At 38.5% G+C, this 26,364-nt stretch overlaps 1 protein-coding gene across 1 annotated transcript in view; it reads left to right on the top strand.

The window, feature by feature from the left end:
* The first annotated feature begins 1,067 nt into the window (after positions 1-1,067).
* Dnah8 (dynein axonemal heavy chain 8) overlaps positions 1,068-26,364 on the top strand; it is a 295,657-nt gene continuing 270,360 nt past the window's right edge. Inside the window, exons 1-8 of the mRNA XM_046450645.2 lie at positions 1,068-1,446; positions 1,561-1,695; positions 8,107-8,191; positions 11,778-11,929; positions 15,140-15,329; positions 15,955-16,118; positions 20,736-20,912; positions 25,134-25,247. Of these exons, the coding sequence (XP_046306601.2) occupies positions 1,078-1,446; positions 1,561-1,695; positions 8,107-8,191; positions 11,778-11,929; positions 15,140-15,329; positions 15,955-16,118; positions 20,736-20,912; positions 25,134-25,247 (1,386 nt within the window). The 5' untranslated portion in view covers positions 1,068-1,077. The remainder of the gene's footprint in view (positions 1,447-1,560; positions 1,696-8,106; positions 8,192-11,777; positions 11,930-15,139; positions 15,330-15,954; positions 16,119-20,735; positions 20,913-25,133; positions 25,248-26,364) is intronic.

Genomic DNA, 26,364 nt, shown 5'->3' with positions numbered 1-26,364 from the left:
TGGGAAGGTTGTGGGACATAGCTAACAGGCTGACTCTGTGTCATGCCCTGGTGTCCTGCCATTAGATGCTTTGGCTTATTTAGGCCAGGTCTGCACTGTGTCCTCCTCAGAATTTCTCACTAGAAAGCATCTTTCTCTGTCTTGTCTGCTTAGGAACTTATCTTTTTGTTCTCCAAGCATTTACTGTTATTCTGGTTTCTAGGTTTTAACCATATCCTGAAAACTTATTTTGATGGAGGCTTCATTACTGTACTACAGTATGATTTTTTGTTTGACATTTTCTCCCACTCTACTGGTATGCCCTATTTTCATGGTTATATGTTCCTGATTAACTTCTACACACCTTTGTAATTAGAGCTTTTGTGATTGGGTAGGTTGGATTTATTCTTTATATATAGTTACCATTGTGTCACTAAAAAGTCACAGTCACCTTTCACCATGAACTCTGTGTTTGGACTTGGGATTCTGAGTGCTAAGAGGATGTTTTATGTTTTTGAGTTTTGGTTATGCTTCTATAAATGCGATGGCTGGACAGTTGGGTGTCTGTCTGAGGAACTGTATTATATCACAGAGTTTCTTGAAGCAAGTCACATTTCAAGTCCCTGTAATTCTTTGCTTGGTCTCTTGCCTGGTTAGCATGTTGGCATTGACCTACAGTCAGTCCGGCTTTCAGTTTTTTTTAAGCCCTAAGACACTCAAGGACAGATAGGTGCCTTCCCATCAGCTGGGGTGGTTACCATCTCAGGGATGAGATATGTGCAAAGGGACAGTTTCCTATGGTCATATCATAATCACTAGAAGTACAACTTGAAAAAACCAGGTGTTGGAGGGGGTGTGCATGCGCATGCGCGTTCTCGCTCACATACAGTTCCCTTTTTAAGGAAAAAAAAAAATCACCTCTCTAGCCCCGTAATCTTAGCTTCTTCTGATAATGTGGTGGGGGAAGAATAGATGATCTTGCTACCTAGCTAGCTTCAAGAGGAGTGATAGAAATACAGACCACTCAATTTATGGTACAATTTTAGATGAAAACGTTTTCTGATTCTAGATATTCGGCTGGAGGCCAGGACAGACACAATGAGCAGTGAAGAAGAAGGTAGCCTCCTGGTGGGAGAGCCAGGCGCCCCTTCTTCAGAGGGCACTGCCCCGCCCTCGGGAGATGAGGCCCCGCCCCCTCCGACGGAGGAGAATCGCGAAGACGACTTTGACCTGATGGCGGAGGGCATTGCTCCCTCGGTGAGCAAGGTGAGCGACTATCGGGACCTCATTCCTTCCGACGAAGAGGATGAGGAGCACCAGCAGCAGCGGGTTCGGCCCCGGGCTGCCCCGCGACCCGCCCAGTCGGGGATTTCCGAGGCGCTCCCCCAGTCTTCCCGGCGTTCGTCCAAGTACCGCCGAAGTATGAGCGGCATTCCGAACCTGCAGGAAACGCTGAAAGAGAAACAGGTTGGCTTCCAAGGAGATTTTTTTTTCATGGATAATGCTTTTTACTTTAAATGACACATTTTGGTGGGTCTTCTTGATGACCACAGCTTTTATTCAGTGTTTGTCCTTCTTTAGGCAAGGTTTAGAGATGCCAGGGAAAACCGAAAATCAAAAATTGATCCAACCTACAGATATATATTTGAAATTCTGTCAGCAAAACTTGGCCTGGACCTAGTAACTGTTGAAGAACTAATTTTGGACTGCCCGTCGGTAAGTTGAAGTCTTCTCATTCTTTGGGATCCTTGTTATTTTTGGGACTTGGGATGGAACCCCAGGGCTTCCCGCATTCTAAGCTGGTTCTCCAACCCTGAGCCACATCCACCTTCATTATTTTCTAGTTGCTCTTTGAGAAGCGGTTGATTTAAAAAAAACCTGAAAGCATCAACATGCACCATAAAACATAAAATTAGGTTGGAATTTTATGGACTAGAGAAGAAAGTTTTATTTTACGTTGCGTGATATTTCTAGTCAGGCCTGCTACTGTGGAGGAAGAAAAAAGAAGCCAGCAACAAGAATTGAGGCTAAAATTCTACCTTGGTTTGGGCTAAAACTGTAACTCAAAATGACTTCAGAATGACTTCATGTAACTTTTCTATATTATAAGCACCAGTAGAGCATTTTATAAGTGAAGTTATATGAACTATATATGCAAGTCAATTGTATAGAAAAACAAACTACCAAAATGAGCTAGGGCACAGCGCCTATGGTATGAAGATAGTAGAAAAGATGCGGTGATGACAGATCAGTTATCATGTCTGGATGGTGTCTGGTTTCCTGGAATAATTATTAGCAGTACCTCCTTTCACTCCTAGAAATGTCCCAGTTGTAGAAGATAAATTTATATGGTCATCCTAATTATTATAATGTACAATAAACCTGTGTCATACTTTCTCTCCTGCTAGCTCCATATTCAATTTTCAATATAACTGAGCTGCTTGGGCTTTTCTCAACTCTAGGAGGCGGGAATCATAGTCATACTGATGAGCAGATACAGACTGTGGTGATCTGATTGTCCCACTGAGCACACTAGTGAAAGAGTTGAGGTGCGGTGGGGTTATGGTGAGTTGTCACATAGGGACCACATCCTCTGTTTTTACAGTGGTCAGCAAACTTGGGCAAAACTTATTAGCTTCCTGTGGAGCCAAGATTTTGTGGAATGGTGCTTGAAAGAGCTTCTTCCTTTAGTGATGTGTGTGTTCTACTATCTTGTTTGTTCTTTATCTCTTCTTGAACCTTTATGAAAGCTTATTTCTGGCAGTCCCCTGACAGTATGAATGGGATTGCTCATTTTCCTGCTCCCTTAGTGTGTGGTTCTAACAGTAAGATGGTGATATGATTGATGAAAAAGACATCAATAGCTCTAAGCTATAATGACCAAGGACAGAGAATCCATGGAGATATATACATAACACAAGAAGTACCCTAGCAAGCGATTGGAAGCAGGGTATGGTTTCCTAGATCACCAAAATTCCCTGCTAGAATGTGCCACTGTAGTCAAGGCTATCTTCATGGGCATGTGGTCTGTGTAGTCACACAGAACCCTGTGCTTGGTTTAACAATCTTTTGCTGCCATTTTGAATGTTTTTTTTTTTTGTACTGGGAATTGAACCCAGGGGCACTTAACCACTGAGCCACATCCCCAGCCCTTTTAATATTTTATTTAGAGACAGGTTCTCACTAAGTTACTTAGGGTATCACTAAGTTGCTGATGCTGGCTTTGAACTGTGATCCTCCTGCCTCAGCCTCCTGAGTCACTGGAATTACAGGTGTGTGCCAAGGGGCCTGGCTCATCTTTAAAAAAAAAATTTTTTTTTTTTTTGTTACCAGGGATTGAACCCAGGGGTTCTAAATCACTGAGCCATATCTCCAGACCATTTGGCATTTTATTTAGAGACAGGTTCTCACTGAGTTGCTTAGTGCCTTGCTTTTGCTGAGGATGGCTTTGAACTTGCAATCCCTGCCTCAGCCATGTGAGCCACTGGGATTACAGGCTTGGGCCACTGTGCCTGGTCATCTTTAAATTCTAAAACAGGTGGTCCTGCCTTTTATTTTGCACTGGGACTACACATCCTGTAGCTGGTCCAGACTGTGGATGATACCAGAATGTAGTAAGAGGATTTTCTTTGCTATTCTCAAGTTGTGTTTGTTTGTTTTAATGGCTCCCCTTCTCTGATGATTATTTTAGTTCTTTTGTCTGCTTGATCTTTAAGTAGAAATGATCAGTGCAAAACAATCTTATACACATCCCTGAGATAATGGAAATGAGACGAAGGAGAAACTGATTTCTGAAAAAGTGTTTCTTAATAGGCTTCCTGTCCTGAGGACCATTCTGCATCTGTTTAGGGAGAAAACTAGATGGGTAATCAAGCCAGAAAATTGCTAGGCCATACACTTGGCTACATCCACAACGGAATCCCAGCAGCTCTGCAAATGGTGTAGGCATAGATACTGGGGCCTGGCCATTGCCTTCAAAAGAAGACAACTGCCAGATCTAAGTGGAGGAGGAAGGTACCTGCAGGTCTGGTACTCCTACCTTAAATATATGCCATCTGGCTTTCTGGGCTGGTGTTCTCTATTTAGAGGAAGTCTTTCTCACTAAGTAGGAGGATAGTCAGGAAGTAGACATGTCATGTGCTTGCAAACCCTTCCATCTGCCATTTTGGACTATGTCTTGAACTTTGGGTCCAAGGAAAGGGAAATATAGGCATTAAGAGAAGAACCAGCTAGAAAATGTGTTTTCCTTAAGAGTTGTTTGTGAGTGTACAAAGCCATGGTAGAGAGAAGTTAGCAAAGCAAGGGTAGAAGTCAAACTCTGAGATCCGAGTGGTTATTTAGTTGAAGGGATGAGGTGGGGACATATGATAAATTGGCATCAAGGTGAATAAGAAATGAATAAGAAGATGGAAGAAGGAACAAGGAGTGTCATGGTTTTCTGTGGTGTGGTTTAAAAAACCTAGTATATGAGCACATGCTTGTAATCAAGCAGCTCAGCAGGCTCAGGCAGGAGGATCTCAAGTTCAACACCAGCCTTAGCAATTTAGCAAGGCCTTAGCAACTTAGCAATGCCCTGTCTCTAAAAAAACTTAAAAAAGGCTGGGGATGTGGCTCAGTGGTTAAATGCCCATGGGTTCAATCCTTGATACAAAAAGAGAGAGAGAGAGAGAGAGAGAGAGAGAGAGAGAGAGAGAGAGAAAGAAATTGGGTATATTGTAAAGGTTTTTTCTTTTTTTTTTGGTATTGGGGATTGAGCTCAGGAGCCCTTGAACACTGAGCCATATTTCCAGCTCTATTTTATATTTTATTTAGAGACAGGGTCTCACTGAGTTGCTTAGCAACCCACTTTTGCTGAGGCTGGCTTTGAACTCGTGATTCTCCTGCCTCAGCCTCCTGAGCTGCTGCGATTACAGGTGTGTGCCACCGCACCTAGCAGAAAAATATTTCTTACATGTGAAACCTGACATGCACTCCAGGGTGAAGGCAGCTCAGTAAAGGCACCCCCAAAAGGTAGCTGACAGAGGGTGTGATGGTTCTTCTGTTTGCCATCAGATCCTTTCTGCCCTTGTCTCTGCCCTGCTCTGTGGCTCAGAGGGCTGAACTGGGCTCCCTTGTTCTCTGGGTTTTACTTGGTTTTGCCACTGAGAGGCTCCAACAGGAGACCGGAGGGCAGAAGGGGAGAGAAACCTGATCGCTCCCCACTGGCCATGCTCCTCACTCCCCATAACTACAGCTCCTCTGCACACACCTTCAGGTCTCAGCCAGGTTTAGTTAACACCATTCCTTCCTCCCTTTCCTTTCAGGCCTCGGGTTGGAAATGGTTTTCCTCTGTTGTTGCTAGGGCTGTATGTCGGTTACCCTGATCTGGCCTCTAGTTGGGGCCTCCATATTTTAAAGTTTTTTCAAGAACTCTTTTTTGAATGTCTCCCTTTCTTTCCAGGACCTGACCAATACAGAGGTTTCACTGACATTGACATTCTTGCTTTTTCCTCTTTCTGTTTTACTGGTCCCTTTGTTAAGTACTGCTAGAGATAATCATTTCCCAGCTTACTGGCAGTGTTTTCCAAAGTCAAGATGGTAGTGGTAGTGTTGGGGCAGGCCCAAAATAGCTATAGTTAGGCTCCCTTGCCAGGGCTTCCAGCAGGCTATGTGGTGCTTTCAGTGTGTGACCTAGACCATGAATTGGTTATGTTATAGTCAGTGTGTAGTCAAGATCAGAAACACTCTGATTCAGTGTATGTACTCAAGATCAGAAACATTTGCTTGTGAGCATGTGCCCACTTATGTAACCAGTTGGCAGTGTGTTTCCTTTTTTTGGCCTGTATATTTAAAAAGGCCTATAGAAATGACTCATGGGGCTGGCTAGGGGCTATCCTCTGAATAAAAGGATGATCAATATTCCCACCATGCCTCGCATCTTCTTTCACCTGCTGGATTCCTGAACCTTGCTTCTGATTGACAGGTATGGTTCTATGGAAGGAATGCAGAGCTGGTGACCAAAGGCTGGGGTCCAGTCTCTCAGGCTTAGTACTGTGATTGAGTGTCATTGAGACCATCACTTAAAATCTTTTTAGCTTTACTTTTCTATAAGAGGGTGTAATAATCCCACCTTTCCTATAGTTCAAGGCTGTAGTATGGATCAGACAAACTGTTGGCAAAATATTATGAAATACAAGTGCATTTTATTTTTCTTGAGATGGGGAATTTCCCAGGCTAATCTCTATTTCATAGGCATAAGCAATCCTCCTGCTAGCCTCTGGAGTAGCTGGGACTATAGGCATGTACCACTACACCTAGCTAATATAAATGAATTTTAAATTTGCAGTCATGATTTTGACCCACAATAACATTGATTTTGCTAGTCTTATAAGTAACAGTGTATCTAAAAAGCAATGATTCATTGCATTTGGTATTCTGATGTCTTTTTATCATGGTCATGGTCATGTGCACTACTGTGTTTTTTTTTTTTTGTACGAGAGATTGAACCCAGGGATGCTTTACCACTGAGCATCCCTAGTCCTTTTTTTTTTTTAAACTTTAGACACTTGTCTTTTTTAAAAAATAAATTTATATATTTATCTATTTTAGTTGTTGATGGACCTTTATTTTATTCATTTAATTTTATGGTGCTGAGGATCGAACCCAGTGCCTCACATGTGCTAGGCAAGCCCTCTAACACTGAGCTATAAAGCCAGCCCCCATCCCCAGCCCTTTTAATTTTTATTTTGAAACAGGGTCTCACTAAGTTCCTTAGGGGCCTTGTGAAACTGCTGAGACTGGCCTTGAACTTGCAATCTTCCTGTCTCAGCCTCCTGAGTTGCTGGGATTACAGGCGTGCCCCACCATGCCTGGCACGTGCACTACTTTTGAGAATTTTTATGCTTCAAAGCTAAAGGGTCAGCAAGAAAAGCTGTACTTCCAGCTGTTGTATCTTGTAGGTTGTAATTATACAAAAAGGTTTAAGTTCATGCAAGAGATGGAAGAGCAGAAAATTAGGGGCCAGAGTTATGCACTTCTCTGTGGCTCTATTTCATCTCCTAGGGTAGAGGTTTTCAAATGTGGTCCCAGGACTAGCAGTATCAGCAATACCTGGAATGTGTTAGACATGCAAACTCTCATGCCCAGAGTTTTATATGTTTTTAAAACTCTCTCTATATGATTTTCTGATACATGCAGATGTTTGAGAACCATCATCCCAAGGGGAGTGGCTTTGCTAAACCTAAGATACTTTATCCCAACTGGTCAGTAAATGAAGAAAAACTCTCTGCCCAAGAGAGAGACTTCTTTATGATCAGAGGGACTAAGTGAAGGGGGTATCCTAACTTTGTGTTTCATATGATATAAAAGCTTATGTGACCTATCTAGTTCTCTACTTGCTAAAATACTATACTGATTCCTCAAAAGATAAAACCTTTGTGCTCATAAATATGGAAGAATCTTATTGTTATTATTTATTTTTATATTGGTTTGTCTATTATATGAATCAAATTACAATTGTTAAAAGTATAATTGATTAAATAACTGGTCGAATGAAACAGTTAATACGTGAGTTTTCTATTTTCTATGTCAGCTTTTAAAAATATCTTCTCTTAACAATAGTTTCTTATCTTTACCTCCATTTGGACTTATTTATCAACTTCTGTGACATTCTATGAGGCAGGGTCAAATAAGTGGCTGGCCAGAATGGTATAGGTAGAGATCTAATGTAGGTTCAGAAATTTAATTCACCAAACTAAATAGAAATAAAAGAAAAAAATAGAACTCACTAGGTGGTAGTCCTAGGTACTCAGGAGACTGAGGCAGGAGGATTGTTGAACTCAGGAGTTTGGGGCCAGCCTGGCTGTCATAGTGAGACCCTGTCTTGGAAAGGAAAGAAAAGGAAAGGAATGGGGGGAAGGAATACACCGTATGTTCCGTTGCAATGTTGGAGGTAAATTGGTTTTTATTTTAATCTTGCCTCTGAGGCACCTTCCTCTGTGTCCCTTCAATAGAATCTTTGAGCCTTATTTTTCTTCTTTACAAAATGATATGATTAAGATATGTGCAATGCCTCCCACAGGGGTTGCTTCATTTTATTGTAATCCCCTAGTCATTTATTGATCATCATTTGTTTCTTTTATTTAACAGCTGGAACCATTTACTCATTTTTTTGAGAAAGGTGGTTGTAAGACATTGAAATTTTTGTACCAGGAAGGAGATGCACCTGGCCTTGGTAAGCATGTTTTATGAGGATACTGTGCTAGTGATTAGTTAATGAGTGTTAAAGTATAGCATGTTTTTTCTCTTCTACACGCACAATCTTCTATTTTATATATTATTTTTACTAGAAGCTTATGTGTAAGAAAAAAAGCGTGTCTTAAGAACAGTACAATTTCAGCCCCCATTCATATTTCGGACATTGCTATAATGATGTTAGGAGAAATCTCCTTATAGAAATCATGGCCCTCTATCTGGGAACACATATTTTCACTGGAACTTAGTTGCATTTTCCTGGAACAGGTAGCCATATTGTTCACATGTTTTCAGGTGACTAGAAATGACCATGAAGCCACCCAGAGCCCAGCGGCTGCCCCTGTGGTCCTGCCTCAGTGTCTTGTGCTGGGACAGCTGGCAGCGGGGGATATCTAGTTTTCCCCACTGTTCACTTTATACCTAAAATCATTAACATGCAACCAGCTTATTAAACCTTTGTTTTAATGAGTAGGTGTGTGGGCCGTCCTTTTGGACTGCTTATCTTCTAAGGACTGTGGATTTACCTTCAATGTGTCTCTCCTATTATTTCTTTATCATTTTCCTCCTCTGCTTGCCTTAGCCTAGGCCACTATTTTACGCCTGTTCTAGTAATATAGATTGAAAATTATAATATCTCTTATCATATTTTCTCTCTGAAATTCACAAGTTCACATTACAGATTCCTGCCAAGTAAGTATTTTTGGCCTGCTTTTATTGGCGTGGGTCTAAATCCCTCATTGTCCAAAGCCCACTGTAATCTGGGTGCACAGTACTTGTCTAGTCTGATCTAGTCTTGCAAGTGTGAATTTGGTGCTCCCTTTAAGCCACTGTTTTCATTGCTTTCTGTACACGCTTCTTTCCCACTCTCCTGACTCCACTTGCCTGTCTTCTCACATAGTTTTCTTCTCTCTGACCCTCCTTTAGGTCCCCTCATGCATTCTCTTTCTACATAGCCTTCCTAGATGGATCCATTATATCCATCACTGTTCTCCAGATTCTTGGGTCATTTAAATTTTGCATCATAAATACAGCATTTGACTATTTCCTCTAATTATTTAATATACATATGGTCATTCCTCCAAATCTGTGGGTTGTGCACCTTGGTGGTGGTGTGTTTTATTTTGAGGTTCTGGGGATTGAACCCAGGGCCTTGCATTTGCTAAGCACATGCTCTACCACAGAGCTATGCCCCAGTCTGTGTTCTGCACTTTGGATTCAAAAATTATATTTCTACTAAACATGTACAGACTTTTTCCTTGTCATTATTCCCTAAACCATTAGTGTAACAACTATTTACATAGCATTGACACTGGATTAGGTATTATATATTATTCATTAGTTATTAGGTATATAGGTATTATACATTAGCTATTATATTAGAGATGATTTTAAAGTCTATGGGAAAATGTGGGTAAGTTATATGCTATTTTATAAAAGAGACTTGAGCACCTGTGGATTTTGGTGTCCTTGGGGGTCCTAAGATACCAAAGGGCAACCATAAAACCTGCTTAATATCTAACAAAATTATGTAAACTCACAATTAGTGTCTAGATCTACTCTATAGATTCTCTGTTTCTCACAGTTCTTATCCTGGGGGGCCTGTATTTTTGTAATTCATTAAAAATGAAAACAATAGTTGAAACTTATAGAAAGATAAGAAAATATCTATAATTAGAAGAAAAATAAAAACTACCCATAGTCCTGCTCGGTTGGAGAAAGCACTGTTAATTCTTTGATGAATATTACCTGTAACTGCTTTGGTATATACCCATATTTACAAAAATGAGATCCAACTCTATGTATTTCTCTAGAGTGGCTTTTAAAATTTGATAATATTATCTTCTCTGTGCCAATAAATACATTTCTACAATTAAATTTTTAATGGTTTCATTTCATGAGGCTGATGTTGCTATAATTTTCAAAACTGATCTCCTATTACAATTTAGTTGTTTACAAGTTTTGCTCCTTTAAATGATGCCTCAATGAACATTCATTGAAGCTAAATCTATGTGGACGAGAAAGACATTCTAGGAAGAAACCTCACAGGGAAAATTGCAAGATCAAGGTAGACATATTTTTAATCATTATTTTTGTTACTTATATAAGTAATTATTTATCAGTTTATTAAATATTTCCCTACATATCTTATATGCATTTGTTAACATACAAATGTTTGTTATAATTTAAAAATGAATCACAGCAACACATTTATTAATTTTTTACATTTTAGTCTTGACTGGCTTTTTGCACTTGCTGGTGTACCCTAGACATTTTCCATGCCATTACTTATTTCCCTCATTTGAACAAATTATATACAGTATTTCATTACAGCCGTACTGTGAGTTTTAGAAATCATTCCCCTCTAGGTGGTCCCATCCATCCCCCTTTTCAGGAAAGATCAAGCTTGTCTTATCAGCTGGAAACTATGTCTCATAGCTACTCAAGGGACTAGGGAACTAGGAAAGTAGTTTTCTCCCTGGGAGTGCACACATTGCTGAACAGGACAAAATACGCTCTCTCAGCAAGGAAAAAGAGGAGGATAAAAGGGAGGTGCAATCTCTGTGAATGGGCATTTGGGCTGTTAAGTTGCTACAGGCATATGGTATGTCTTTTGGCCTCTGCAAGTAACAGAAATTGACTTTGGCCTATTCAAGCAAGACCAGAATTTTGGTTCACATAATTTAGATCTAGTTGAACTACAATTAGGCCTTGGCAAGGGTAGGAATAGAACATTTCCATGGATCTCAGGGCAATTTCTTTAGAATTCCTCACCAGATTAATATCTCTCAAATCTCATTTTTGCTTTGTGGGTCTCATTTGAAGGTTTACATTCTTGCATGACGTAGCATTAGTCTGGGATTTTCACATTCCTATCTCTGTAGGGGTCTGGGACTGGTGTCCTCACAGAGCAGAGGGACAGCCACCCCCAAACCCAAAGGAAGAAACTGAGCAGTTAAAACACTTTTGTGGTTTTGTGATGGATATTTTGCATTTAAAAAAATCCCATTTAAAAATGGTTATTTTGTAAATATTAGTTTTGCAAATTTTGTAAAATGTTTTATAAATTTTATAAATGTTTTTACAAATTAATAGTCACTAGTCATCTGACAGAATTTTTACATTTTAATGTTTTTTTAAATTAAAGAATTATAATTAAATGTTTAATTTTTGTTGAAATCAATTGAAGAAAGGATTTAATACAAGTTGCTATCCATGAATGTATTTAGTAGAGGAACTGGAAGTGAAGGCTCCCTGAGATGGTGGCATTTCAGATGAGATCTTAAAGATGAATAGCAGTTTGATAGGCAAAGTACTCAGGGTGGGAGGGGAAGAGTGTGTGTAAAGGCCCTGAGGCCAGACCAAGAGGAGTATTAGTGTGGTGTTCAGGAAAAGGCACCAGAAAAGACTGCAATTTAAGAATTACAATTATTGACATCTTTTGATAAGACAAAAAAAATTGGAAATTTCTTACAACAGAGTTAAACGATGGTATTAAGAGTCTCAGGATGTTACTACACTTGATCCATTATATGATCTTATGCTAAGTTCTTGAATTTTGTTTTCAGAATGTGGTCGAACTATTCCTGGAATAACCAAAGGGTCAAAAATGATGAGATTGTATATAGACAGCACCGCCCCAGACAGTCTAAAAGGACTGTGTTTGTTTTTTGTTCGCTGTAATAATGACGTGGCTATAAATAGTAAAAATATCCATGAGGTATGTTTGAATTTTTTTCCCCAAAGATATAGTTAAACACTGCTGTATTTTCATATCACATTTTGCTTTATTTTGCTGTCCTTTTCTATATGTTGGTCTGAATCGAGTTCCAAGAAAATAATATATTCATCTATTTAAAGAAACAGAGAAATGAGCTCTAATAGAGAGTAGTTATATTTGTCTTTCAGTCACTGTTTTTAAAATGCATGAAAATTCTGTTTCTTGTAGATGGTGTACAAATAAATTCTACCCTTATGTTCACCGGGAACACATTTTATTCTGTGTCACATAATTTTTAGTTACTTAACATCCCTGACACTCAATATTTCAGCTCTTTTTTTAAAAATATTTTTTAGTGTTGACGGACCTTTTATTTTATTCATTTATTTATATGCGGTGCTGAGAATTGAACCCAATGCTTCACACATGTGAGGCAAGCACTCTACCACTGAGCCACAACCCCAGCCCCAATATTTCATCTCTTTACTGTTGCAGAAGAAGAGAGAATTGACCTAGAGCCTGGGCATTGCTAACCTAGTCCTGACAAGGCAGTCCATAAGAATGGGAAAAGTAAGACTTTTGGTTACCTAGACCCAAATTTGCCTCCAAGTTTCACCACGGACTGGTGGTGCATTCTTTGGCAAGTTGCTCAACCTTTCTCTGACTCAATTCTCTACATTTTCAAATTGGGAATAATAATACCCATCTCAAGGACTATTATGAAACCAAATAATATGTGAATTCTTATTACTTCACCTGCTATACCATGGACTCTCAACATATATGAGTTCTCTTTTATTATTCTGATAGTTTTAATACCTTTTACAAATGGGAAAGGTAACTGAAATGCAATCTTAATTTAGCTTCTTTTCTGTAGATATTTTATTGCATCTTTTGTGGCTGATGTGATTGCTCTTGTTAGCATTTTTCATAAGTAATCTTTCCTTTTTCTTCCCACCTGCTTTCCTCTTTGTCTTTGAAGTCCTGTGTTTCCACCGTGATGTGTCTATGTGTGATAGTTTCTTCAGTCTGTCTTCCATTTCACTAATTCTCTTTTCAACTTGTCCATGGTTTAGTCTGTCCTTTTAAATTTATTATTATTATGGTGCCAGGGATCAATCACAGGGCCTTGTTCACGCTAGGCAAGTGCTCAACTACTGAGCCACATCCCAGCCCTGTTCTTTTTTTGTACTTTAGTCTTTGTTTTATCACAGTCACATGTGCACTTAGTTTAAAAAAGGAAGAGGTGCAACACTAACCTCTGTGCCACTCTCTAGAAGCAATTCTTAAACTCCTTTAGCAGGTTCTTCTCTTTACTTCCTATCTCTAAATAATTCGCTCTGACAATGTACGTATTATCTGTGGACTTTTTTTTCCCCTCTTTTTGGTACTGGGGATTGAATCCAGAGGTACTTTACCACTAAGCTACCTCTCCAGCCTTTTTTATTTTTTAATTTGAGACAGGGTCTCACTAAATTGCTTAGGGCCTTGCTAAATTACTGAGGCTGGCCTTAAGCTTTTAGTTCTCCTGCCTTAGCCTCCAGAGTTATTGGGATTACAGGTGTGCACCATTGCACCCAGTTATCTGTGGACTTTTCTCTATAGAAGATGAGGATTTAGCTCCTTTTTACACTTTGGCCCCCTCCCTTATTTCCCCATTCCTGCATTCTAAACATTATATATTTTATGCTGCATAGCTCAACATTTGTTTATATCATTATAACTATGCAAATAACACAGCAGAGACATGTAGTATACTAGTGGTTCTTAAAGTGTTACCCAAGACCTTTTCAGGGGATCTGTGAACCAACTTTTATCATAATACTAAGATTCTACTTGCCCTTTTTACTATGTTAACAATTGGTGGTGCAGAAACAATGGTGCAAAAAACTGCTGCCACCTTAGCAAGAATCAAGATAATGGCACCCACCTATATTAGTAGTCATTATAGTCTTCATTATTACTGTAGTAGTTCACTTTTGTTAGTACAACAAAATACCTGAGGCAACTAAATTATAAAGAGAAAAGGTTTATGTAGCTCACAATTTTGGAGGTTCAAGTCCAATACTGGGCAGCCCTGTTGGTTTGGTCCTCTGGTGAGGGTGCCAGATGGCAAAAGCAAGAGTACATATAAAGCAATCATGTCTCAAGCTAAAAAGCAGAGAGAGAGAGAGAGAGAGAGAGAGAGAGAGAGAGAGAGAGAGAGAGAAATATATATACAGAGAGAGAGAGCAGAAGAGGACATGTGGGGTCCCATAATCCCTTTTGAGGGCATGCCCTCAGTGACTTAAGGACCTCCCTCTAGGCCCCAACTCCCAAAGTTCTTACTATCTCCCAGTAGTGCCACTCTGAGGACCAGGGCCTTAACATATGGACCTTTGGGGGACATTCCCCATATTCAAACCATGTCAGTCGCCATCTCATAGTTAAAAAAAACAAGCAGCCAATTTCCAGTGGCCCTATATGAGCCTTTGGGTGTGGGGGGGTGAGTGTATCAGGGATTGAATTTAGGGGCACTTGACCACTGAGCCACATCCCCAGCCCTATTTTGTATTTTATTTAGAGACACGGTCTCACTGAATTGCTTAGTGCCTTGCGATTGCTGAGGCTGGCTTTGAACTTGTGATCCTCCTGTCTCAGCCTCCCAAGCTGCTGGGATTACAGGCATACGTCACCATACCTGGCTGAGCCTTTTAGTCTTAATTTATTGGTTTGGGAGATCTAGCTCATTTAATTTATATTAATTGAGATGTCACGCTCTTGGGTAGTGGGTTTTTGGTTTCTGGGCTCTTGATTTCTTGTGACCAGTAATTTTTTTCCCTCCAAAATCCTGGACAGAGGGCTGTTTTTTGTTTTTATTTATTTATTTTTTAAATTGTCTCCTGGCTGGATAAAGTTTTCATGCCTCTTTCAGCTGAGGACTCCTTCATGCAGGAGGCTCTGTTGCAAACCCCTGACAGTGCACAGGTCCAGGCAGAGGCTTGCTCTCCAGGCAGAATCTCCATGAAGAGCTAACTTGTGAATGGTCAGAATCGGGCAGGAGCTAAGTTTGCTGGTTTTAAAGCTCTAATATTCATAACCACATAAGCTTTCCTAATAGTTTACAAGATGTCTTGTGTATTGCAGTAAGAAATAGATGGTGATTTGTAGTTTTTTAATGGACTTAGCATATGAAATTGCATTTGAACATAACCCCCTCCCCCTTTCCAGGAAGTACTATTTACTGTTTTGGATGCATCAGAAGGACTCTTGAACGGGATCAAGAACATGATGTCAAGTATATTTCTACCAGCTATTCATTCCACGAGCAACTGGGGTGCTTTAAACCAGTCCAAGCAGGGAGAATCTGAAAAGCACATTTTCACTGAAACCCTCAATAGGTACCTTTCATTTTTAGATGGTTAGTATAAATTTTTTGTTCACTACTAAAAATGAGTAAATTATGTTGTTAAGAAAACATTAGTGGGGGCTGGGGCTTAGCCCAGTGGCAGAGCGCTTGCCTAGCATGTGTGAGGCACTGGGTTGTATCCTTAGCACCACTTAAATGTAAACAAATAAAATAAAGCCATACTGTCCATCTACAACTACAAAAATAAAAAATAAAAAAAGAAAACATTAGTGAAAATGTTTTCATCTTGAAAGAAGATGTTAATCAAAGTAAGTATGAGACCTAGAGGTAAATTTTATGATTTGTATGAAATCATGAAAATCCCTAATTTCTAGGAATGCGTTTTAAAAAATTTTCCATTATAGTAGGAGGAATATCTTTTTACATTCTTAATAAAAACTTTTCAGCATCTTCAAAAATACATGCTTTATTATGAAATCTTTAAAATGTGTATTTCTATCATTTAATATTATATATTATACTTATGAGGAAATCAAGTCACAATCTAATGATCAATTAGAGATATATTTCTAAAAAGTATTAAATCTTTAACATTTTAGCAATTACAGCTGGAAAGCACACATTGACATTTAACAAAACATTAAGTACTTTTCTTGATATTATTTGTCTCCATTAGGTGCCAGAATAAGTATTGAGGGGACAGTGATGTTAAAGAAGATAGACAATATTGATTTTTCCAAATTGCATACCTTTGAAGAAGTGACGGCCGCAGCTAGCAATTCGGAAACTGTCCGTCAGCTAGAGGAGGTGCTGATGATATGGTACAAACAGATCGAACAGGTGAGTTCACTCAAGTCATTCCACCTGGAGTCGCAGTTGTCCCATGCACCTAACCATGTTGCATTTTGTCTCTAAGAGCTAAGGGAAGAGGAGCTCGAAATCTTCTTCTAGATTCTGTTCTGAAACTCAGCCTGTTATTGGCTCTGGAGCAAAACCGTTGTTCTTTGTGGACCACTTAAAATCAATTTTAGATATTTCTCCCTTTAAAGGGGAAATGAAATCATGAGGGATAGCCAGTATCTATCCCCAACAATTTGTTTATTGTCATACTCTCTGTGAAATAGAGAGGGAGAGGACATAATGATGAGCCACTGTACTAGACACAAAATAAATGCCTCTTTGTTGATCAGTGGAGTCACCTGTGTTGTCATAGAGGTTCAGACTATGCTTGCTCCTATGAGTATTGGAGGCACATTTGCAGTTCTGTGGTCAAAAAAAAAAATTCTCTAGCCATAGGAAAAACAATAGTAGGAGTAGAATGCAGGTCAAAATTATGAGAGAATTGGACTCACACTGCAAATAATGCAAAAACACAAAATCCAAACGATAACAACCAAAACCAAAAACAAAAAATTAACCCAGACATCATGCAATTTCCCTAAACTGAAAGAGGCCCCTGGGAGCGGACTCAGATCTGTGGTTCATAGGCACAGTGGAATCAGAGAAGAAAATCTTCAGGTACCTGAAGAGAGAGAAGCAGGAGAGAAAGCAGGAAGAGGAAGAAAGCATTTCTAGTTTGACCCTTTTTAGAACTGTGCAGAAGGTGCAATTGGGGGTATCAAATACTGGAGGGCTTGGAGGCTCCTTAGGAGAGCCTGGAACACTGACCCACAGAGTTGGCCCAGAGCACTCACCCCAGAATTTGCTTCCAGGTCTCCCTAGGTTGAAGCAAGCAGTTGCCCACCAGAGAACCCCTGCAGTGGTCTCCTGTACTATTGGAGAAGTGTCTGGGGTGGGCTGGCTTCTTGGTCTGTAGACAGTGGGCTCCTTGCTGTCACCTCACATGCTGGAAAACAGAACCATCATGACTGAGTCACTTCCCAAAGTCCCCACCTCCAAAGACTGTCACACTAGAGAGTAGGTTTCAGTAGGTGAGTTTTGGGGGCATACACATTTAATCTATAGCAATATCTTAGGAATCATTTTATAACCCCCCCCATTCAACATTTTCTTTCATTCATTCATGTTGGTACAAGCAAATTGAATTCATTCACTTAACTGCGGTCTGGTATTCCTCTATGAATAAACCTTAGTTTTATTATGTAGACTTTCAGACACATAGGAGAAATTTAAATTATATCTCTATTTAAGGAGGTAGAGAAGTTTATTTATTCATTCCCCCGGGAAGAGGATTGTTTGTACTCTTCCTGTTACAAAAAACAATAACACATATTATTGTTCTAGGGCTTCTTTTCGCATGTTCAGGAGTTTCTCAATGGGATTGCTGGGAATATTTGCATACAGATCTTTTTTTTTTTTTTAATATTTATTTTATTTTTTTAGTTCTCGGTGGACACAACATCTTTGTTTGTATGTGGTGCTGAGGATCGAACCCGGGCCGCACGCATGACAGGCGAGCGCGCTACCGCTTGAGCCACATCCCCAGCCCTACATACAGATCTTTCATTGGCTATTATCAAACTCCCCAAATAGTGGTTATATATACATAAAGTGGAAGTTCTAAATAATATATATGTATTTATGTGTATATATATATAAATACAAATATATAAGTATAAATATATATAAATATATAAATATAAATATAATACACACACACACACATACATACACACATACACACATACACACACCATCCTGGGGATTGAATGCAGGGACACTTCATTACTGAACTACATCTCCAGCCCTTTTCATTTTTTAGTTTGAGAAGGGGCCTTGCTAAGTTGCTGAGCCTGAAATTATGATCCCCCTGCTTCAACCTCCTAAGTAGCTGGGATTACATGCATGAGTCACTACATCAGATTTAGTTTATATTTTTTTTACAGAAGCTTCTGAGTGTTCTCATTTCTTCAAAGCTTTGATTACATCTGGGATTGTCAGGTTTTTTACCGTTGCTGGTATATTGGGTGTGAGATGGCATCTTGACTGACTTTGTATTACCCTGAATACTGTTGATGTGGAGTGTGTTTAATGGCTATGTAGGCTTCCTCTTTGTTGAGTGGCCTGCCCTCTGCTTGGCTCAGTTTTCTTTTGGATTGTTGAATGTTATCTTACTGAAGTACTGGAGTTTAAGTAATATCTTCCAGGTGTTGATCCTTGGTTGGTCTCCACTGTGCCATGTCTTTTCATTTGGTGTGTCTTTAGAAATGTGGAAGTTTTAAATTTTAATGTAGTTAAGTGGTATATATTACAAATGGCAATCCCGTCTCAGCTGAGCTACCTCCAGTGACTAGGAACTTCTATATTTTTTTGTATTTTATTTAGGAATCCTTTTCTAGTTCTATGAAGATTTTCTCCTAAATTATTTATTTAAATAATGAAATGTAATGCAAAGATGAATGCAATAAAAGAAACAAATTGTAAAATTAACACCTGTGGGGCTGGGGCTGTAGCTCAGTGGTGAAGCACCTGCTTCAAATGTGTGAGGCAAAGGGTTCAATCCTCAGCACCACATAAAAATAAATAAAGATACTGTGTGTTTATCTAAAACTAAAAAATATCAAAAAAAAAAAAAGAAAAACTTAACAACTGTGTAAACTTTGCTCAGGTTAAAGAAATAGAACATTCTACTGGGTAATCCCAACCTCTTGGGAGACTGAGGCAGGAGGACGGAAAGTTTGAGGCCAGCCTGGGCAATGGAGAGAAAGAAAACAGAACATTCCCAGTACCTTGTCTTCCTCTTCCCAGTTTTAAATACCGTTTCTTCCCCCATTGTGACTGTATCTTGACAGTTACGATATTCAATTTTGTGCTTTTCTTTATAGTTTTACCCTTACTTTGTATAGAAATTTAACCATTTCATCTTATTTTATATTTTGTGATGTTGGGGACGGAATCCAGGGTGTTACACGCATTAGGCAGGTGTCCCACCACTGAGTTACATCTGCAGCCCTTCTGATTTTATTTCTGACATTCAGTTTTTTAGTCTGCCTGGAGTTAGTTATTTTTGTGTGTGTGCATATGTGCGTGATGTGAAGTAGGAATCCAATTTTGACTTTTTTCACAGTTAGCCAGACATCCCAATTTAATATCCTCTGTTAAATTGCTTATTTAACAGTCCATTCTTTCCTTAAAGATGTCTAATACATCAAAGTACACTCTACTATCATGTCTAAAATTTGTAATATCACCTCTGTCTATATTGTTTTATTTTTAAATTTTTATTGGTACATTATAATTATACATGTGGTGGAATCTGTTATTATATATGTGTACATATACACAATATAACAATATAACTTGGTTAGTTTCATTCTATATCAAGTTTTTGCTCTTCTGTCTGCCCCACTGGTCTATTTATTTGTTTTGTAGACTCATACCATGCTGCTTTAATTTCTGGAGCTTTTAGAAATCAACACTTTGTATGTCAAGTTTCTTTGCTTTTTTTTTAAATTCAAAATTGCATTGATTATATCTGCAAATTGTTCTTCCAAATCTGAAGATTGGGTTATCAAGTACCAAGAACAACTCTTGAGATTTTGATTGGAATTTCATTGAATGTATATATTCCTTTAGAGAAAACTGGCTTCTTTATATTATTGAATTTTTCCACCCGTAAACATGTCTCTCACTTATTTAAGTCTTCTCTTATGTTCTAAATGTAGTGTTCTTACTGTCCCAGAAAGGTCTTACATATTTTTTGTTAGATATTTCTAAAAAAAAATTATCATTGCAATTATTTGCTGTTATAGATGATATCTTTTTAGAAATTACATTTCAGATGGCTATATGGCTTGTGAAAAAGTGCTACTGGTTTTTATGTAGAGGTCCAACAACCCTACTGAATATTTCACTTTAAATAATTATTAAGATTTATATTTAATATTCTTAACATTTTAAAGATATAGCCAACCATATGATCTGTGATTATGCCCTTTTAAAAAATTTCCAATCAGTAATGCCTTTTGTTTACCTATCTTTTTCTGGCACTTCCTTTACCAGGTGGAATGGAAGTGGGTGGTGATAGTGGCAAACTTTCCCTGCCCTTGGTTTTAAAGTGATGATGTTCACAGTTTCACCTTTATGATGTTTGTGATGTTTGCTGGCGTTTTCAATAGATACTACTTATCATGTTCAAAAAGTTCCTTTCTCCTCTCTGCTAAGTTTTTTTTTTTGTTATTTTTTTTTAGTTTTAGTTGGACACAATACCTTTATTGTTATTTTTTTTTTAGTTTTAGTTGGACACAATACCTTTATTTTATTTTTTTAAATTTTTTGTGATGCTGAGGATAGAACCCAGCACCTAGCATGTGCTAGGCAAGCACCCTACTGCTGAGCCACAACCCCAGCCCCATGCTTGCTAAGTTTTTAAACATTATTCAGTGTTACTATTATTTATACTTTTTGGTTTTTTCAAAAGATGCAGTGAGATTTTAACCAAGAAGAATATATCCTTTCTATATTCCATATATATGTGTATACATATTTAAATTGCAGGTGCTTATTGAGAGCGAGCAGATGAGAAAAGAAGCTGACGACTCAGGTCCACTCTCCGAGTTGGAACACTGGAAACGGATGTCAGCCAAGTTCAACTATATCATTGAGCAGATTAAAGGGTCAAGTTGTAAGGCTGTCATAAATGTGCTGAACGTTGCGCACTCCAAACTGTTAAAGGTAAAAGGCCTTTTAGTTTACATTTTGGTATAATTCAGAACAACTGAACCAAAAATTACCTTTATTGAACTGCTTCTTTTTAAAAAAAATTAAATCAAGACGTAACATTTATATATTTTTATGGGGTACATTATTATGCAATACATGTATGCAATGTGTAATAAGTCGGTAACAAACATTTCCATGACTTCCAACATTAATCGTTTTTATGTGTTGAGAATTTTCTACTCATTTTGAAGTACAACATAGATTGTTTTAATCAGTAGTTAACCCTACTATGCTAGAAAAACCAGGATTGATTTCTCCGGGCTTATTGGCCTTCTTCCTATCCTCTCTCCATGCTCTTCCATTCCTCTCCCAGATCAATGCTACTTAACATAATGTACCAGATATTTAGAAGTGTTAAGCTTTGAGTGAAGCTTTCTCATGTGCCACAATCATTTCCATCAGAGGAAATGAAGACACATTTCTCAATATTTTGTGCACCAGTTTTGAAAGAGCTACCTATAGAGTGATTGCCAGAAAAGAAATGATCACTTTTCTTTTTTAAAAATTGTTTTAGAGCTGGGTATAGTGGTCTTAAAAATAAAAAGAGCTGCGGGAAGAGCTAAGTGGTTAAGCACTCCTGGGTTCAATCCCCAGTACTGTGAAAATTAATTACATCATTTCTAATGTTTAAATTGTCATACCATATTATTTAATTAGTAAATATCACACTGTATCAATTTCTAATTACCACCTCTCTACACCCCAGTAGTAAATCTTGGAAATGTATGCCATTAGATCCAGCTATATAATTTTTCCAAAATGGTCATGTATCTGATCATTTTTTAGTGAACAAGTTTTCCTTCCTCTTTCCCCATCCCTTCTTCCCTCTTCATTTTTGCAGCAGCTTTATGATATACTTCACATACATTCATCATTTGATGTGTACAATTTGGTGATTTTTAATATATTTACAGAGTTGTGTAACCACAATAAATTTTAATATTTTTTTAAAATATATTTTTAGTTGTCAATGGACCTTTATTTTTATTTATATGTGGTGCTGAGAATCAAACTCAGGGCCTCACACATGCTAGGCAAGCGCTCTACCACTGAGCCACAACCCCAGCCCCAATTTTAATACATTTGTATCACCTTAAAAAGAAACTCCACACCCTTCACCTGTCACCTCCCCATCTCTAACCTTCTGCTCCCAGCCCCAAATGACTTCTAATCTATTTTGTGGCTCTACATTTCAGTAGTCATATAATACATGGCCTTTTGTTACTGGATTCTTCACTTAGTGTTACTCAAGAGTAATCCATGTTGTAGAATGTATCAGTGTTTCATTTATTTTTATGACTGGATGGATAGTATTACATAGTATAGATAGTACTACATTTTGTTTATCAGTTTATGGACATTTGAGTTGTTTCCACTTTTTGGCTGTTATGAATAATGCCTCTGAACATTCATGTACAACCTTTTGGGTGGACATATTTTGTCATTTCTCCTGAATATATACCTAGAAATAGAATTTCTTGGTCAAATGGCAACTCTACATTTAACTTATATAGGAAAATGATTCCTTTTCTATGTGTACATAAACATTGCCACAATTAAATGTTTTGTATATACATATGCAAATATTTCCCCAGGGTAGATCCACAACTTCTTCAATATTTATTATCAGTTAAAAACTTTCCTTTTTTGCTGGTTATGGTGGTGTATGCTTGTCATCCCAACTATTTGGGAGGCTGAGTTAAATTCAAGGCCAGCCTGGGTAAGTTAGAGGTGATGTGCCCTTCTCAGTGTGTCAAATTGAGAGTCCATGATATCCATGTGTATTAGGGTTCTCTATAGGAACAGAATCAACAGGAAATATAATTATAAAAGGGGGAGTTATTAGGTTGGCTTACACGACCAGAGCTGGATAGTCCACAATGGCCGTCTGCAGGCTCCAGAGCTGGAAGAAGCAGTAGCTGCGCAGCCCAAGAGTCTGAAGCCCCAAGAAGTATCAATTGTGCTACCCTAGTCCAAGACCAAAGGCTTCTGGAGAATCACTGGCAGAGTCCACTTTGGAAGAGTGAAGAAGTGAGAGTCTGATATCCTCGGAGGATCCCAGCAGCAATCAAGAACCTGGTCAAGAAGAATGGACTTGCATCTGCTGCTGCTGCTTCTTGTTCTTCCAACTTTTATTCCATCCAAGTCATCATCCTGTTGATCGATGCTGCCCACACTTAGGGGAGGTCTCCATTTCAGTTGGCTATCCCACATGCCAGTCTTTCCTAGACACACCCTCACCAATGCATCCATATTCCTCTTAATCCTTGGCATCTCTTTTTTAAAAAAAATAATTATTTTATAGTTACAGGTGACACAATGTCTTTATTTTACTTTACGTGGTGCTGAGGACTGAACCCAGTGCCTCACTCATGCTGGGAGCCACAACCCCAGCCCAATCCTTGGCATCTCTTAATCCAGTCAAATTGACAATTCAAATTAACCATTACACCATGTGTCTTATTGCTGGTGATTTAACCTTGACATTTGGTTAAGGTGGGGTCTGACATGTTTCTGTACAATACATCTAACATCTATTATTTGGGGCGGAAATAACTTAAAGTTATATAAATATCTTGCCTGGGTAAATCTTGCCTGCAGTAATTATTACTGTGGTATGCTCTTGGTGACTTTCCAGTTCCTTCATTCTATCCACATTGATTGATCAGAATTTTTATGCAAGAAAAAGTTGTTTTTCCTTTAAGTTACTTATTTGATAATTTATTTATATTAATATAGTATAATGGCTGGGTATGATGGTGCACACCTGTAATCCCAACTACTCAGGAGGCTGAGACAGGAAAGTTGCAAATTTGAGGCCAGTCTGGGCAACTTAGTGAGGCCCTGTCTCAAAATAAAATTTAAAAAAGGGGTAGGGATGTAACTCAGTAGTAGAACACTTGTGTACCATATGCAAGGCCCTGGGTTCAAACTTCAGTGCCAAAGGATATTTATTTTATGTTTAGGTTATCATCTAATACTATCATTATTTATTTTATTGTTCAAGTTGCTCCAGCTGTGGCCATTGGGAAGTCTTTCAGGTTGGTTCCTATGTCCTTACCTATTCTCTGTGGAATAGGTAGGTTGGTTCCATACCTATTCCCCTCCCCTTTTTTGGAGCACCATCTCTAGGCTCATGCTGTATATCTCTAGGCTCATGCTGTATATCTCTAGGCTCATGCTGTATATCTCTAGGCTCATGCTGTATATCTCTAGGCTCATGCTGTATATTATGCAGAATTACATCATGCAAGTAGAGATTACAGGAAGAGAGATTTTGTCTTAGAGTGTTTAGTATTGCTATAACAGAATACCTGATATTGGGTGATTTAAAAGGAAAGAGTTTTATTTAGTTCACAGTTTGGGAGGTTGTAAGTCCAAGATCAGGCAACCACATCTATTGGTCTCTACTAAAGGCCTTTCTGGCTGGGTCATATTATGGTAGGTGGCGTCAAGGCAGGAGCATGTGTGAGAGTGATAAGCAGCCCTTGTGAAGAAGGATTCAGGGGAGGTGCCAGGCTCACTTACAACAATCTGATCTTGCAAGTACTACTATAGTCTCATGAGAGCTAGAATGTCCTACAGACAACATTAATGCATCTTAAAGACCTAATCACCTTTTTTAAAGGCCCCACCACCTCAATACCATTACATTGGAGAATGAAGCTTCAACATGAGTTTTGGTGGGAATCTACCACATTCAAACCATAGCAGATTTCTTCTCAGAACTTTTTTTTTGTGTTTAGAGTTGACTAAGCAGAAGTTATTTCATAATCCTTGAATATGTTGATTTCAGATTGAGTTCTCTTTGCTAATAAATAATATTTCTTAGAATAATGTTCTGCTAATAATATGACTCATTCTGAGAAGATCCACAGCCATATAATGTCACAAATAACAAACCTGGAAAGTCTTTTTAGTAGAAGTAGGTCCAGTTGAAGCTTACAGACAGGGTATTAATTACAAAGCATATGGCTTCAGGTTTAGTAAATCACTTAAGAATTTATAATAACATAGATACTATAAGGAAAAGCTATATTAATCAAACTTAAATATCTACTATGTGAGTATATGTTTGATTAGGAAGACTGAGTAAATTTTTAAAATAAACTGTAGTAGCCTACTGATATATTTGGATTTTTAATGGAATTCTTACATATTTTTTCTTCTTAGAATTGGCGTGATTTGGATGCAAGAATCACAGATACAGCAAATGAATCAAAAGATAATGTTAGATATTTGTATACTCTGGAAAAAGTATGTCAACCTCTCTATAACTATGACCTGGTAAGTATACTTTTAAAAGTGGAGTTTAAAAATTAACCTGTATAATTAATGCACTTTAAAACACCTTCAATGTGTATGTATTGGGAAAAGCACACACTGACAAAAGGTTATTTAAAAGTTATATTTTCCTAGTCTATATTTAGAATGAATTATAAATTCTATTTAATATTTTAACCCACATTTAAGTATTCAGCATTATTGTAAGTATGACTTCACTAGTCAGTTAAGCAAGATGAATATATTACTTATCCAATGCTGCATAGCAAATTCCCCAGGAGAGAGTGGCTTTAAGCAGTGAGCATTCATTATGTCACAGTTTCTGTGGACCAGGAATCCAGGCACGGCGTAACTGAGTGCCTCTGCTTCAGGGTCTCTCATGAAGTTTCAGGCAGGCTGTTAACTGGGGCTGGGGTCTCCTCATTTGGGGAGGCCTACTGGGGAGGGTCCATACCTAAGCTTACTCACATGGTTGACAGATCTGAGTTCTTATTCAGGTGGTTAGTTCTTATTCAAGGTGCAGCTTGTTTCCCCCAGGGAAGGTGATTCCAGAGTGAGCAAGACATGGGAAGCTACCATCTTTTTGTGACCTAAATGTGAAAGTGACATCTCACTATTTCTGTTGTGCTCTGTGGGTTAGGAGCAAGTCAGTAAGTCTGGTCCACACTTGAGGGCAGGGAGTATACAAGAGTCAGAATACCATGAGGGGAGCCTCACTGGGGCATTCTTGGAGGTTGGGTACCATGGAAGGCACTGAGTAGCAAACCCAAGCTCATCATGGATGGGGACTTTGCCCGAAGCACTCAGCCCATCAGTGATGCAAGACAGGCCCATCTTCTGTTTCTAGTCCACTTTCCCCATTATATTTCTATAGAGTTCCCTTGAAGAACATATTAGCACTGCTATTTTCAAAAGTTACTATTATTATTATTATTATTTGTACTCAGGATTGAACCCACAGATGCTTAACCACTGAACCACATCCCCAGCTCTTTTTTATATTTTATTTAGAGACAGGGTCTTGCTGAGTTGTTTAGGACCTCACTAAGTTGTTGAGGCTGGCTTTGGACTTGGAATTCTCCTGCCTCAGCCTCCCAAGCCACTGGAATTATAGGTGTAT

The sequence above is a fragment of the Marmota monax genome, unplaced genomic scaffold, assembly GCF_021218885.2.
Source record: "Marmota monax isolate L192 unplaced genomic scaffold, Marmota_monax_Labrador192_F-V1.1 WCK01_AAM20220418_F8-fsc00127, whole genome shotgun sequence".
In the NCBI taxonomy this organism is placed as follows: Eukaryota; Metazoa; Chordata; class Mammalia; order Rodentia; family Sciuridae; genus Marmota; species Marmota monax.
Note: the sequence above shows the minus strand (reverse complement) of the source record. Positions and strands in the feature narration are given on the sequence as shown.